The sequence below is a fragment of the Laccaria bicolor genome, genomic scaffold (genome assembly GCF_000143565.1).
Source record: "Laccaria bicolor S238N-H82 LACBIscaffold_15 genomic scaffold, whole genome shotgun sequence".
Lineage (NCBI taxonomy): Eukaryota > Fungi > Basidiomycota > Agaricomycetes > Agaricales > Hydnangiaceae > Laccaria > Laccaria bicolor.
The window spans coordinates 691,502-703,806 of NW_001889886.1; the positions used below are offsets into that span (position 1 = coordinate 691,502).

At 48.9% G+C, this 12,305-nt stretch overlaps 4 protein-coding genes across 4 annotated transcripts in view; 3 read left to right on the plus strand and 1 right to left on the minus strand.

Annotated features, from left to right (window-relative positions):
- Nucleotides 1-86: 86 nt before the first annotated feature.
- Nucleotides 87-2,622, plus strand: LACBIDRAFT_328168 (uncharacterized protein; the record flags this gene model as incomplete). The annotated part of the gene is made up of 6 exons (XM_001882063.1): nt 87-508; nt 562-882; nt 931-1,088; nt 1,152-1,504; nt 1,571-2,205; nt 2,511-2,622. The coding sequence occupies 6 exons, from the start codon at nt 87-89 to the stop codon at nt 2,620-2,622; spliced, it is 2,001 nt and encodes a 666-aa protein (XP_001882098.1).
- A 2,086-nt stretch (nt 2,623-4,708) lies between these two features.
- On the plus strand, nt 4,709-5,119 carry LACBIDRAFT_299070 (uncharacterized protein; the record flags this gene model as incomplete). The annotated part of the gene is made up of 1 exon (XM_001882064.1): nt 4,709-5,119. The coding sequence occupies one exon, from the start codon at nt 4,709-4,711 to the stop codon at nt 5,117-5,119; it is 411 nt and encodes a 136-aa protein (XP_001882099.1).
- A 2,303-nt stretch (nt 5,120-7,422) lies between these two features.
- On the minus strand, nt 7,423-9,870 carry LACBIDRAFT_328169 (uncharacterized protein; the record flags this gene model as incomplete). The annotated part of the gene is made up of 12 exons (XM_001882195.1): nt 7,423-7,442; nt 7,495-7,530; nt 7,565-7,600; nt 7,823-7,903; nt 7,931-8,340; nt 8,393-8,687; nt 8,773-8,909; nt 9,050-9,160; nt 9,342-9,386; nt 9,475-9,548; nt 9,668-9,733; nt 9,760-9,870. The coding sequence occupies 12 exons, from the start codon at nt 9,868-9,870 to the stop codon at nt 7,423-7,425; spliced, it is 1,422 nt and encodes a 473-aa protein (XP_001882230.1).
- Nucleotides 9,871-10,874: 1,004 nt separating this feature from the next.
- LACBIDRAFT_328170 (uncharacterized protein) overlaps nt 10,875-12,305 on the plus strand; it is a gene marked incomplete at both ends in the record, with an annotated part of 1,847 nt that continues 416 nt past the window's right edge. The window contains 7 exons of the mRNA XM_001882065.1: nt 10,875-10,880; nt 11,013-11,088; nt 11,127-11,131; nt 11,203-11,340; nt 11,547-11,600; nt 11,660-11,885; nt 12,048-12,258. Coding sequence (XP_001882100.1) covers nt 10,875-10,880; nt 11,013-11,088; nt 11,127-11,131; nt 11,203-11,340; nt 11,547-11,600; nt 11,660-11,885; nt 12,048-12,258 — 716 coding nt within the window. The remainder of the gene's footprint in view (nt 10,881-11,012; nt 11,089-11,126; nt 11,132-11,202; nt 11,341-11,546; nt 11,601-11,659; nt 11,886-12,047; nt 12,259-12,305) is intronic.

A 12,305-nucleotide genomic window follows, 5' to 3' on the forward strand; every position in this document is an offset into this window, starting at 1 on the left:
CCATTTAATAAAATGCCTCCGTCATACTGAAACGCAAGGCTCGCAACAAAAATCTCTTCTTATATTCAAACACCACCTACAACTACATGGCAAGGCAATCAAGTACAACTGGCAAGAAAAACAAAGCACCAGGAAAGAAGAAGACAAAAGTTGCCGCAGCAAAGCTTGAGACGCTTCAGAAACAGAGTGCTGTCAATCGAGATGCTTATGGCCGCCCCGCACGTACACGCCGAAAGTATAAGGGATATGTCAAGAATGGAAGACAATTTCTTGCAGAGGTCATCGAGGAAAAGAAGAAGGAGAGGGAGTCAGGCAAGCCTACCTTGAATAACTCAGATGACGAAGAAATTGACCTCGACATCCTCGCACGTGCATTCAATGGCCCCCCAAACGAGCTCTCTGCCACGGCTCTCGAATATTTCCTTGTCCAAAAGTGCTGCACGGAGGGCCTTGGTATGAGCACAGCATGGGGAATTCACGGTGCATTTTGTGATTTATGGGACCACTGGTATGTGTGCAACTCCGAACTGCTTCTATATTGCAAAGATGAATGGGAGCCAGGGATGGGACCAAGTATTCAGGTGATTACGCATACGACAAAGAAAAAAACAAGGTGACAGGATGCCCAGGACGAGCGCCAGTCGTGCAGAGCCTGATGAAAGTAATAAAGAATAAGAGCGGAGCAAAGGGTGCTGCTGCTGGACGCCACCATGCCAAGGCAATGAGAATTGAGGAGCTTCGAGCTGTGATGGAGTGGTCTGAAAAACGCCGTGCAGAAATGAGGGTCGACACTTCTCTTGATGACCACGACCATGCAAAATTGTTGGCGAAACATCTTGAAATGGAGGCTTTCTTATGTAGCGGATATACTCTGTGGACCCGGTAAGGTTTCTATTACTTTGACTTTTGTGATATATGACCTTACCGAAGTGAAATTACTAGGAACTTTGAGCTGTGTAATCTCCAGTTTCGAGACATCGTCTTTGACTGTAGTGGTCCCGCACCTCTGTCTCATCCCTTCTTCTCTGTGTTCCTTGAAAATCAAAAGGGGTGGCAGAACAAGCAAGGATGGGATGGCCCTCTCGAGAGTGAGCCGTTTTACTACAAATCAAATCAAATCAATGACTGATTCTCATCTATGACTATAAAAGGTAACACGTACCATATCTACAAGCAGGATTTGACTGAGCTTGACATGTTTTCTCGACTTCCGGTGTGGGTAGCCCTTCTTGAACAAAAGATTGGGCGGAAGGTCGAAGATGATGACTATGTCTTCCCTTACATTGCACCGAACGGCATCCTCCATCCAAAGAAAGCGCTCTCCCACAACCAGGTGCAATGCCTCCTTACGGAATTCTGTCAGGGAGCGGGCCTGGTGAAAAACTTCACAACTCATTGTCTCAGGCGTGGCGGAGCACAATACAGGTTCATCCACGCACCAATCGGGAAGCGGTGGTCCCTCACGATCATTCGATGGTGGGGTGGGTGGGCAGAGGGCGAGCAGGTGAGCCACAAATTTATCGGCGTAACGCTACTACAGTTCAAAAGGCTAAATGTCAGAATTGCCCAGGTGGATACATTAATGAAATACCTGATTGACTCTCTTCAAAGCTACGAGAAGAGTTATTGTGACATGCTCTGTCCCACGTGCCTGGATACGGAGCAGAGTTTCCTGGGTGAACACCAACTTTCTTGGAATGTAACTCTGGGTGACATGAATCTTATGGGTGAGGCACTGCTGAACGCAATCAGGGCGCACTCACCACACACCGCACCATCCCCAGAATGCCATGCATCAGAATATACACGAGTTACAGCGCCTCGTGCATGTGAGACTACTGAACTTGCGATGCGAGCAGAGCTGATGAGGCCCGCCCACCGTGTATCTGTCATTCACACAGACCCAGAGGCATCCAACAATAATCCCAACAAGGATGATGCACCTGCATCATCCTCTCATGCGAAGAAGCATCCTCATTCAAAGGAGCGTCCCACGCCATATCCGATTGCAGGAGCTTTGATTCCGAACCTTCGCAGAGGACCCCGAGCTTGGCGACAAGCGGTTGAACAGTGGGATGAGGGTGTTCCATCACAAGGGGTTCCTCCGTTGAAGGATTGGCCGTCCGGTTGGTACACGGGAAGGATGTGTTTGATACATGGTGCTAAAAGAGGAGAGCGTGAGATGATTGCTAAGGAATACGAAAGGTGATCAGACAGTCATTTGTACATGACATGCGAAAACTCACCTCCTCGCTATGCCAGATTTGGTCGGGATGAAGAGGCATTCCTATCGGCATACCCGGTTGCTGTAAAGGGTGTTGCTGCACTTGTTGACGCCATCCGCGGCAGGCATGGCCGACGACGCTGCAGTAAGAACGGAACATATGACGAACGCTCAAGCAGCAGCCTGTCGCCGTCTGCTTGATTCGAGTGGTATTATCAAGCATCTTCGCAAATTCAACAAAGTCTCAGCATACACATATATTTTGAACTTTAAACACTTATGGTAGGTTTTCCATTAATAACGTTGCTTCCATTCTTGTACCATACATCGTGCTCTTGGGCTACAGTTATCTGTATTGCAAAATAATCAGTAGTGGTGTAATGCTTGAACACCGTTGAAAACCGAGATAAAGACCAGATCTAATGATGATTTCAAAAAAACAACACAAATCGACAGCATCCAGGGAATGTTGACAAACAGCTCTTTAACTTGGGCCCAGGTTTGATCCCGTAAAGTTACAGAGCCGGCCGTCAACACGCCCTGCAGCCAGTTCAGCCGTCATTTAAGCACTCAAAAGGGCACTGGCCGGCAGGTCAAGTTCAGCAAAATTATCGGACTCACCAAAGGGCTCCCAAATTGTCGAGGAGGCACGCGGAGGCTGAGACGACACAATGAGAAAGCAGGGGGATGAAAAGAAAGAGGGCACGTTGCTGCAAGGAGGCGCGTGTCCTTTCTGATTGATTGATTGATGTCGAAGTACAACACATGTAATTCTATGTAATTTAACTACAAGCAGACAAAAGGAAAGGATCCAGCCTACAATCTCCTCAGGTCCAAGCTCCCAAACCAAAATCCACACCAAACCTGCAGTCCGCGCCCGTTGCTAGCAAGGTAAGTGGGTGGGAAGAGGTCGGGCAGCATCGACGAGGACGAGCGGGCAGCGTGAGGCGCGGCTGTTTGGCTGCAGGGCGAGGACGCAAACAGAGAAGATGTGTCAGCAGGTGGAATCCCAAGAGCACGTGACCGAATCCGCATAAATTCTCAGTATTAACGTGACCGAATCCGCGTAAATTCTCCAAGAGCATGTGACCGAATCCACGTAAATTCTCAGTATTAAGTAGGATGTCCTAGTGGGGAGCGGCAACCCACTGCCAAATTTTCAACTCCGCCGTATTTTCCCATCACCAAAGACCTGATCAAAAAATGGTCGATCGTCTCAACTGCTCGTATTTACTTTGACACAACAGTAGATTGCCAATTTAAGTGTGGATATCTGTAGGTGGAGCATAAGTAAAGGTGCTCGTATACAATTTAGCTCAAAAATACAAATATTCCGTTAGTTAATATCTTAATTCAAGCCTTCCAAACCCCTTTATAAAATTCTGTCCCGAACAAATCCATCCTACGCTCCAGAAGTTTGTGCCTGCCAAAATTTGAAAGAATACCTCTACAGATGAGGTAGCAATCCACGACGCGGGAATGGCATGGTAAGACGCGTTGATGATCACGTGTTGCAATAAAGAAAGTAACTGAAGCGCGACCAAAGCACAACTATCGGTGTCAGCAACGCGTTATCGTCGCTACCTCTGCATATATTGACTTGTAAACCACAAGTATCTTATATCATGGGCAAAGAGGCTTGGAAACTGGGCTGGAAGTCACGATCGACGTTGCAAACTTCCCAGTCAATGACAAACCTTCGCAACATTCACTCCGACAACTTGGAAAACAGACCAGAACCAAACCGGAACACAATATGAATGTCTAAAGCTCAAACCAGCAGGAGCTTGAAGCTCAACTCAATGTGGGGAGTGAATAGGAAGGCTACATTCCAGAGCAAAATGCATCTGACATGTATAGTGACACAGATATAGAACTTGGCTACCAAATTCAATCATAATAGTATATTATATATCACCACAAACAATATAGACTTGTAAATTGGTCCCTATGTATCGATTAAAGTGAAATAACAGTCGTCGACCACTGAATTCGACTATTTGGCATGAGACAAACAGAACCAAACAGCATGATTTTATTGGCACGGTTGCCGCTCCCCAGTCCTAGAGTTGAACGTGTAGCTCCACCTTTACTCCATCCAGTGCATGCATTGGCCTCTCAAGCTCTCAACTTCCCCAGTGCCTGGAAAAGTACGGGAGTGCAAGTTCGTGAGATTTCGAGATTATATAGAGAGGTGGAAATGAAAGTTGACGATACCTCAGGCTCTGATGGTGCGCTGGGAAGAAGAGAGTGGTTATTCAGGAGTGGAAGTCGTGGACTCCTCAGAAAAGTGTAGATCAACAGCACCGTGTACGACGTAAAACGAGTGCTGGATACTACGGTGAGCCAATAGGCGATCTTCAAGTTGAACAAAGAAGTACTGACAGAATGCAACTGCCGTCAAGAAATTGGTCGCGAAATATCTTGAAATATTGTTACCGATGCCCATGAACTGTGTGTTTGTTCAGCGTGGAGGGCCTTACAATGGTTGCCAATATCTGGACAGGCATGGGCGCCTCTTCAGTCAGGGAGGTCGTTGACATTCACCCCAACAAAAGCTGTCGATCGCGACAACTTGGGACCAAGTCGATTCCGCACATCTTCCACATCCACCCAACATCCACCTTTTCATTCCCACGCACTAGCTTACCCACAAAGGACCCTACTTCCATCGTCATATCCAAACCCATATCAAATGCAGTAAAGCGAAACGCACACCCCTACTACGCCATGACAACATCCACAGTCACCGTTTCCTGCTCTTCTTCCTCACCGCACCACCAGGTCCATATTACCACGCTCACACAGCACCACCACATCCCATCTATGCCTTCGCCGAGTGCTCAGGTGTCCCCAACGAAATATAAGCTCCCTACAGGCCTAGTAGGAGCTTGACGTCCAAGGAACCTAGGTCTTTGCCGGTGCCTCCTTCGAGGTCTCCGTCGTGGCTACTGTGACAGCACCCATCAAATTGGGTGAACGATGGAGGGGTACAGAGGGGTACGTGTTCTTGTTTTTGGTTTGTTTCTACCTAGTGCTAATTGGATACAAAGGTCCGAAATACGTACCAACAACCCACCAAACCCACCCCCTCTCCGCCTCCCGCTCCCTGCGTCAAACATTCCACGAGGCGGGGTTCGACTCGGGCCATAGCTTCCCTGTTTATTCTCTACAACATGACGACCACCCTTCCAACTTTTTTAGCGTTGATGTGGGGACGGCGAACCCCAGCTTTAATTCTATTTCCAATGGAAATGGGAGGGTGAAAGGCATGCAGTGATAGCCTCCCTCAAACGATCCTCGAGCTTAGAGGACGATAACGACAATCGGGAAAAAGGAGGAAGGAGGTCAAATTCACCGAATAAGGACCAACGACGTTCCACGTCTTGTTCTCGGACTATAACATTCCGCATCCTATTCGCATTCACCCAACAACACTCAGTGCACTCTTCCCTTCCAGTGGACAGCACATTATTTAGGTTCTAGCCTGGCGTTGGCTGTGGTCCCAGCGCCAATACGAGCGAAAAGGACGGAATGAGAAAAAACGATCAAACTGCCCCATCAAGCTTGTTTCTGCCTTACCTGCCCTGCTTACGCATCTACACACCACTCTCTCTTTGTACATACGGGGACGCCGTTCGTTTTCACTGCACCACCGTTCCCATCAACAGGTCCAGGTTCCCCATTCGTTTCTACGCATGGGTCGCCATTCTCTTCCACAGGCACAGGCCTCTCGTTTGCCCAAGCTCCAACTGATACAGCAGGAACTGCACGAGTTTGGGTACCGTCATGCCCCTTTTCCTCTATCTTCCCTTCCTAACAGGTTCCGTACCCCCATTCACTGCAATCCAACCCCTTGGGCGTAGGCGGTCCAGGCCAACAACACGCGTGTCCCCTTGCCACAGCAACTCCTCGTAGACCTTCCTCTTTGCACTGCTGGTGTGGGTGAGGAAAGGAAGAGGGTGTAGCGACGACGGTGACTGATTCTGGGTCTGTCATACTTCATCCTAGGCCACGGCCTGGCGTTGGAGTCGAGGGGTTGGTTGATGTTCCGAGGGATAATACGCCTGGTGATGATGCTTCGAGAGATACGTCTGGTGATGACGTTCCTCCTCCTGGTGGACCTCCTCCTCTCCCACCACCCTATCAAAGGGGTGGAGGGGTCTGCTGGTGGTGGAGCTGGGGTCATCAGGACTGGGAGGGGGAGGAAGGTTCAAGCGAGGTTTGGTGAGGGTAAATTCGTTGAGGAAAACAAAGGAGACGTAGAGAAGGGGAAAGGGAAGGAGAATGCGGAAGGGAGGGAGATGGCGGTTGAGCGGAGAGAGAGGGAGGTGGAGGAGAAGGAAGAGAATGTGATGAGGGAGGACGGGCTCTCGATCAGAGAGGATCTGACCTTGTAAAACGTTTCGAACAGGTTGAGGAAGAATGGGAATGCATTCTGCTCAACTTGGTGGTCTCGACGCGTCCACTTTGTCGAAGTCATGGCCCATCACTATCACTCTTCTTCAGTCCGTCGTCTTTCAAGTTTTCTGTGTTGGGCGACAATATGTCCTTGTTCCCCCTTGAGCCCAACCCTCCCTCCTCCTGTAACCCAAGTTCTTCTTCCTCCTCCCCTCTAATCCCAGTTCTTCCACCACCATCACCCCTCAAAGAAGACCCCGACGCGATCTGTACCTATCAACAGGTGGACGGGGGAGTTACCTCGTACTCGTGGGTATTGGCGTGTGCGCTATTGTGTTGAAGGTGCTTGTGAGGAGGTTGACTGGGTCTGGGATTTGGAGTTGGTTGAATAGGAGGAACAGGATGTTGACGGTGGGAGATGCTTTGCGGTCTTGTGACTTTTATGACTTTTACGACTTTGTTCACGATCTCTTTTTGACTGACGCTGACGAGGAATTGATTAAATGAATGCTCGTGTATGCGAGCATTTCGGGTTTTTTGTTTGTGTATATATCTGATCTAGTTACTTATACCTTATGTATCGTTTGAATCTTTGAGCAGGATCCGACAACTTTTGAAAGCGTCAACGGTCGACAGTTGCAAGTTGTGCGATGTCGTTTTCAAGTGAGTCCTCGTTTCTTGTGTCACATACTTATATACAAGAAATCTACGGTACCAGTACATTGACCCCTTCTGCCAAGCCTAAATCCTGACATATCCCATTTCGAAAAGCATACACCCTCTCAGATAATCACGAATCAATCAAAAGCAAGATTACCTAGCAAAAGAGTGGACATCAAACACTCCGACAGGGGGAGGAGCCCACTTACCCTTAAGCACAACTGCCAAAGAAAATCCATAACCACCTACCAGTGACTCAAATGCAAATTGGAGACTCACAGCCTTTTTCACCCTTGGAATTAATCACCATGTAGCCTGAAAAAATATCTGGTCCGACAAAGCATCAACAAACTGATGACGAAGCAGAAAGAGGGAAGGAATACAGTCACTGGAGGAGAGCCTCATGGAGACAATGACTCCATCTGTGTGAACGATCTCATCTTGAAATATTGATAGCCAGGCGGAATCATAATTATGGTAGTCTGCGGCGGGATACTATAGGATGAGAATCGGATTATCTCATGAAATGTTGCTCACCGTAAGTGTCAGTCAACTGAGCGGGTTTCGTGAATTGTGAATCTGGTCCATCTGAAAGAGCACGGTGTGTTGCCGCAGTGTCTAATGGATATTTTCCAAGAACTTTACCTGGTGTAGGCTTTGATGTAGGCTTAGTCTTTTGGTCTGCAGCTGTATTGGTCGTTGCATTGACAAGGGCTACGGGATCGCCTTCATCACCACCAGGATAATTGTCACCTTGGAAGGATATGATATCGGTGTCGTTCATGGCAGCATCACTATCCGTGTCTTGGAAGAGTTCCATATCCTTGTAGAGTGCATGACCCGGCGTGATGAGGCCTTCAACTTGTGCGATACGCGCTTTCAGAGACCCAGCAGTGTGAGGGGGAGCGATGAAGAGGGTGTTGATGCGCCCTAACGAAATATCAGTTTGGTCAAAGGAGGTCTTTGCCTTTTGATCGCCTCCTTTTGATGAGTAAACACGATAGTGTACTGCAAAGCTCATGAGTGCACGGTTTGGGTAGGAGTCGTCGATAAGACTTGCCATAGTGGATATCAGTATGATCAGAGTGTTCCGGTAGCTTCTCTGACTGCGAGACCTCCTTCGTTCTCTTCTCCGACTCGACAACCAACACGATCGGATCTTGTTCGGACCGGCCTGGCCCAGAAGGAGCGAACAAAGATAGGCGGGCAGATTCTTCTTTAGGTTTTGGGCTTGAGAGCTGTGTGAAGAGTAGCGCCTTGTCGGGCTCCGACTGTAGGCCCTCAAGTTTGCATACGGACCACTTGATAGATGCCACGGTATGAGGAGGGGCAAAGGATTTCGACGGAATGCGGCCAATGAAACGGTCATTGTGGTAGAGGGGATGAATTGATTCGAATGCACCTAGTTTGGTGTATAGACGGTAATATACTGCATGAGTAAATCAGGCCATTGACTGGAGGAGTCGAGGTTTCGGAATAGGGCGCACCGTAGTTAGGAACCGTCTTTTCCATTGACTTTCCATCTCTAGATGCTGAATCTGCATCCCCTCTGCCGTCTAAGGAGCTGGACGTATGATTATGACCAGGCAGAGTAGACATCGATGTTTCCGCTGGCAACCAGAACCTGTTGAATTATCAGGAAAACGGACGATTGAAGGAAAGAGATATCGGGCACGCATTCATTCATCCACGAGGCATTGGCGCTTATGCAGATCATATCTGCAAAATGAAAGGCTTCAAATCAGGAACGGCTTCCACCATCACCTTGCTGCCAGAGCACGCAGAATGTTCTGAAGTTCAACGAATTGCTCCCCCTTCCCTCCATCCAGCGCATGCACTACTGGCAGCCCCTCAAGCTCTGGACTTCCCCAGTGCCTGGAAAAGTACAAAGAGCGTCGGAGTGCTAGTTCATGTGGGTCGACGAACACCTGGGAGAGAAGGGGAAATAAAAGTTGATGATACACTTCTGGTGGTGCGCTGGGAGGAATAGCCTAGTGGTTAGTGAGAAGGCGCGGAAACCGTGAGCATCTGTAAGTTCCTGAATACTTGGACACACTGTGTATCAATTCTAGTTCGTTCAGGCTCATATTCCGACCAACACCTACAGCAACTAAGATGATCGTTACACGGGTCTCAATAGTCCCCATTCTCGCAAGTACTGTCTATCTGATAATACAAAGTTCACTTACAATGCCACACCACGTTCAGTGAATCCGATCTCCAAGTTCAGCCATATCCGAGTGCAGTTCGCCGCGGTATCTGGCTTCTACCTTATGTCCTTCGAGTCTACGAATAAATAAGGCGCCGTCCTCCAAAACATTCCCCTAAAGAGGTCCACGGCGAAAAGGTCTACGCCACGTCATGAGGGCCTATATAATCCACCCTGATGGCTTCGTCCGAAGTTCTCCTTGCCCATTTTGCAACGAAAGTCTCTTCGATCTTAAAGGACTATACCACATATGTGTGTATCTTACATCATGCTCGGCGTCTGGCCTCTCACGAACGTTTAGGCATTGAATGAGACTCTGCTCAAAGATAAAAACTTCTCGCCATTGGGACACTACCAAGTACCCATAATTCTGCATGTTGTGGGCTACGCTTTCGGCGTTCGACGACCAGGTCTTCCTGTTGTGCGAGGATGGTGTTGCTTCACTCTGTTCGCGGAACCTTGGCTCTATTAGAAGCGGTCGCTAACTCGAGATCTAGTGCCCAACGTTTACCACGTCCCTTGTCAACGAGGAAGGGCAAAGACCGACTGTTCTACAAGCATGCCAACAACCAAGTCTCGTTTATCGTCGCCATTTCAGACAAATCCTGGGATAAACTTCAAGGCCCATACACTCAGAAGTGGCTTCGCACATGGGTTCCCCTTGGCACAATGCTCCAGCAAGTTCTGCTTCTCAAATGTTGACGGTCTACTGGCGGAAGTTCAAGCAGATTCGGAGGACCAAAAGGAGCTGCTTTCTGCCATCGAAGCCGTTGGCTGGTAGAACAGGCTTCTCAGCTGGAGGGGTTGTTTCTTCTCAATGACGACGTAAGCCCACGAAATCTCCTCGTTCTTCTCCCTATAGTCCTTACCACCTTCGTCTAGAGCATTTCCCGCTTTGTTCGGATAGCTCCTTTCACCAGCTGTCCAGATCAAAGATGATAGGCCCCTTCATGTTCAACCTCCCGACGATTCTTGTGAACTTGCGCGAGTCTGTCAAGATGTATTGAAGGTCAATCAACTTGCGTACTCAAATCCTTTCTACCTCCACTGACAATGCAACAGGGCACCGGGACCGTCGTTTCTCCAACCAAAGGTCGATCGCCTACTGATATCGAGGCATCTAGAACATCACTTCAAATGTACCGACCATTTCCGGTTGACATCGAATGACGAGGGTCCTGCGCCTTTTGGCCGAACTTTTCAATGTCTTTCCGGCAGGGCGTTCTCTCCAGTTACTAGTACTACGACAGCCATCGTGCACTTCCACGACTTCCGAAGGGAAACGATGCTAGCTCTTTTCCACGTATGTACCCCCTTCGCTTCTAGTTCTTCGGGTGCCGATAGACTTGACACAGAATTACGCCTCAAAATATCTTCAACATGTCCGTTAGATGCCCTCCGTGTTGCTGTTTGGTCCTACGTCTGGTTTGAGCAAGTTCATCTATGGGGGTGAGATACTGAGTCGTCTGATCCTACCGAACACGTACTAACCTCTAAGAGACAGCGACTGTTGGGTAGGCCGCTTGCATTGCTCAAGCGTGGACTCCCCCTATCAACATCATGGTGAACGGGCCATTTGATGCTCAGCTGCATAGTACGCTTGCAAGAGCGAAACACTGAACCTGGGTATAGCTTACGTAAGTATCGTGTCCTCCCTTTGACGGTCTCTTTGTCTTGTTTCCCCTTTTATACAGCTATGATTTCAAAGTGTGTCCTTTCTATCTCTCCCCACCGTTCCACCACCCATTTCCTATCTACAGAACGATTGCTTTCCCGCTATGCCATTGCCTTTATTTCATCCTTCTGCCAGTGTTCACCATCATCTTCGTCATCACCTCTCTCTTCTGTGCGTTCACCTATGTGACGGGTCGGTATATCTATGACAGATGATACCCTGAACCCCGCTGGACTTCCAACGACGAGGACGAAGGCATAACGCGAAGTCACAAAGGCTTCATTGACCGCCCGATACTACACGACGGTCTATCTGATCGTGGACACCATACGCTCCAGAATCAAAGGCAACACCTCAGCGATACCCGGAATGTTCAGAGGCCCTTTGTCGAGATCTTGGATGACTTGGACTCGGACTTGGACGTTCCTTTGGTAAGTCCTTTCACTGATTCCGCCTTTTAAGGGTACATATTCAATATGTCATCAAGCAGGGGAGGGGAGGGACATTGCTTAACACCCAATTCGCATCAGCTCAGCATGGAATTCTCGTTGGGTCTAAGACTCCCCCGGATTCTCACGTGGATCGTAGTGCTCAGTCTCTAAGGGAACCCTGGGATCCTGGATTTCAACGAGTGACTGCACATTCGGTTCCCGGTCTTCGATCTTGCATGGAAATGGGTTGTAGTTTCCAACCTTTGATGAATCCTCGGGAAGGCAGTGAGCAACTCCAAAGAGGGTTGGAAGCTGCTTCTTGATCACGGCTCCCACCCTTCAATTACTCCTCAAGATCGCGGCCTTCCCTACGACACTGGCTCGTCGCCCAGGTATTGTCACCCCCCTTTCATTATGTTTCACTGACGCTGAAGATGTGCATTCAAGTTTATCGCCTTCGCCTATTTGGGAATTGGACTACGAGCTCTGAAGGCGACGATGACGACGGTTATGATGACCACCACGACTATGTCGACGACGTCAAGGTCCGATATATCGCTTCCTCCAACGGCGCCCCTCACGACCTTCGAAAACCCCGTGTTGGACCTTTGAGCCTGAGGATTTGTATCTCCATTGGCAAGGACCATCTGACGTCAAAGTGTGGATTTGGGAGCGCAATGGCAGTGGCGAGACAGGTGGTGCCAG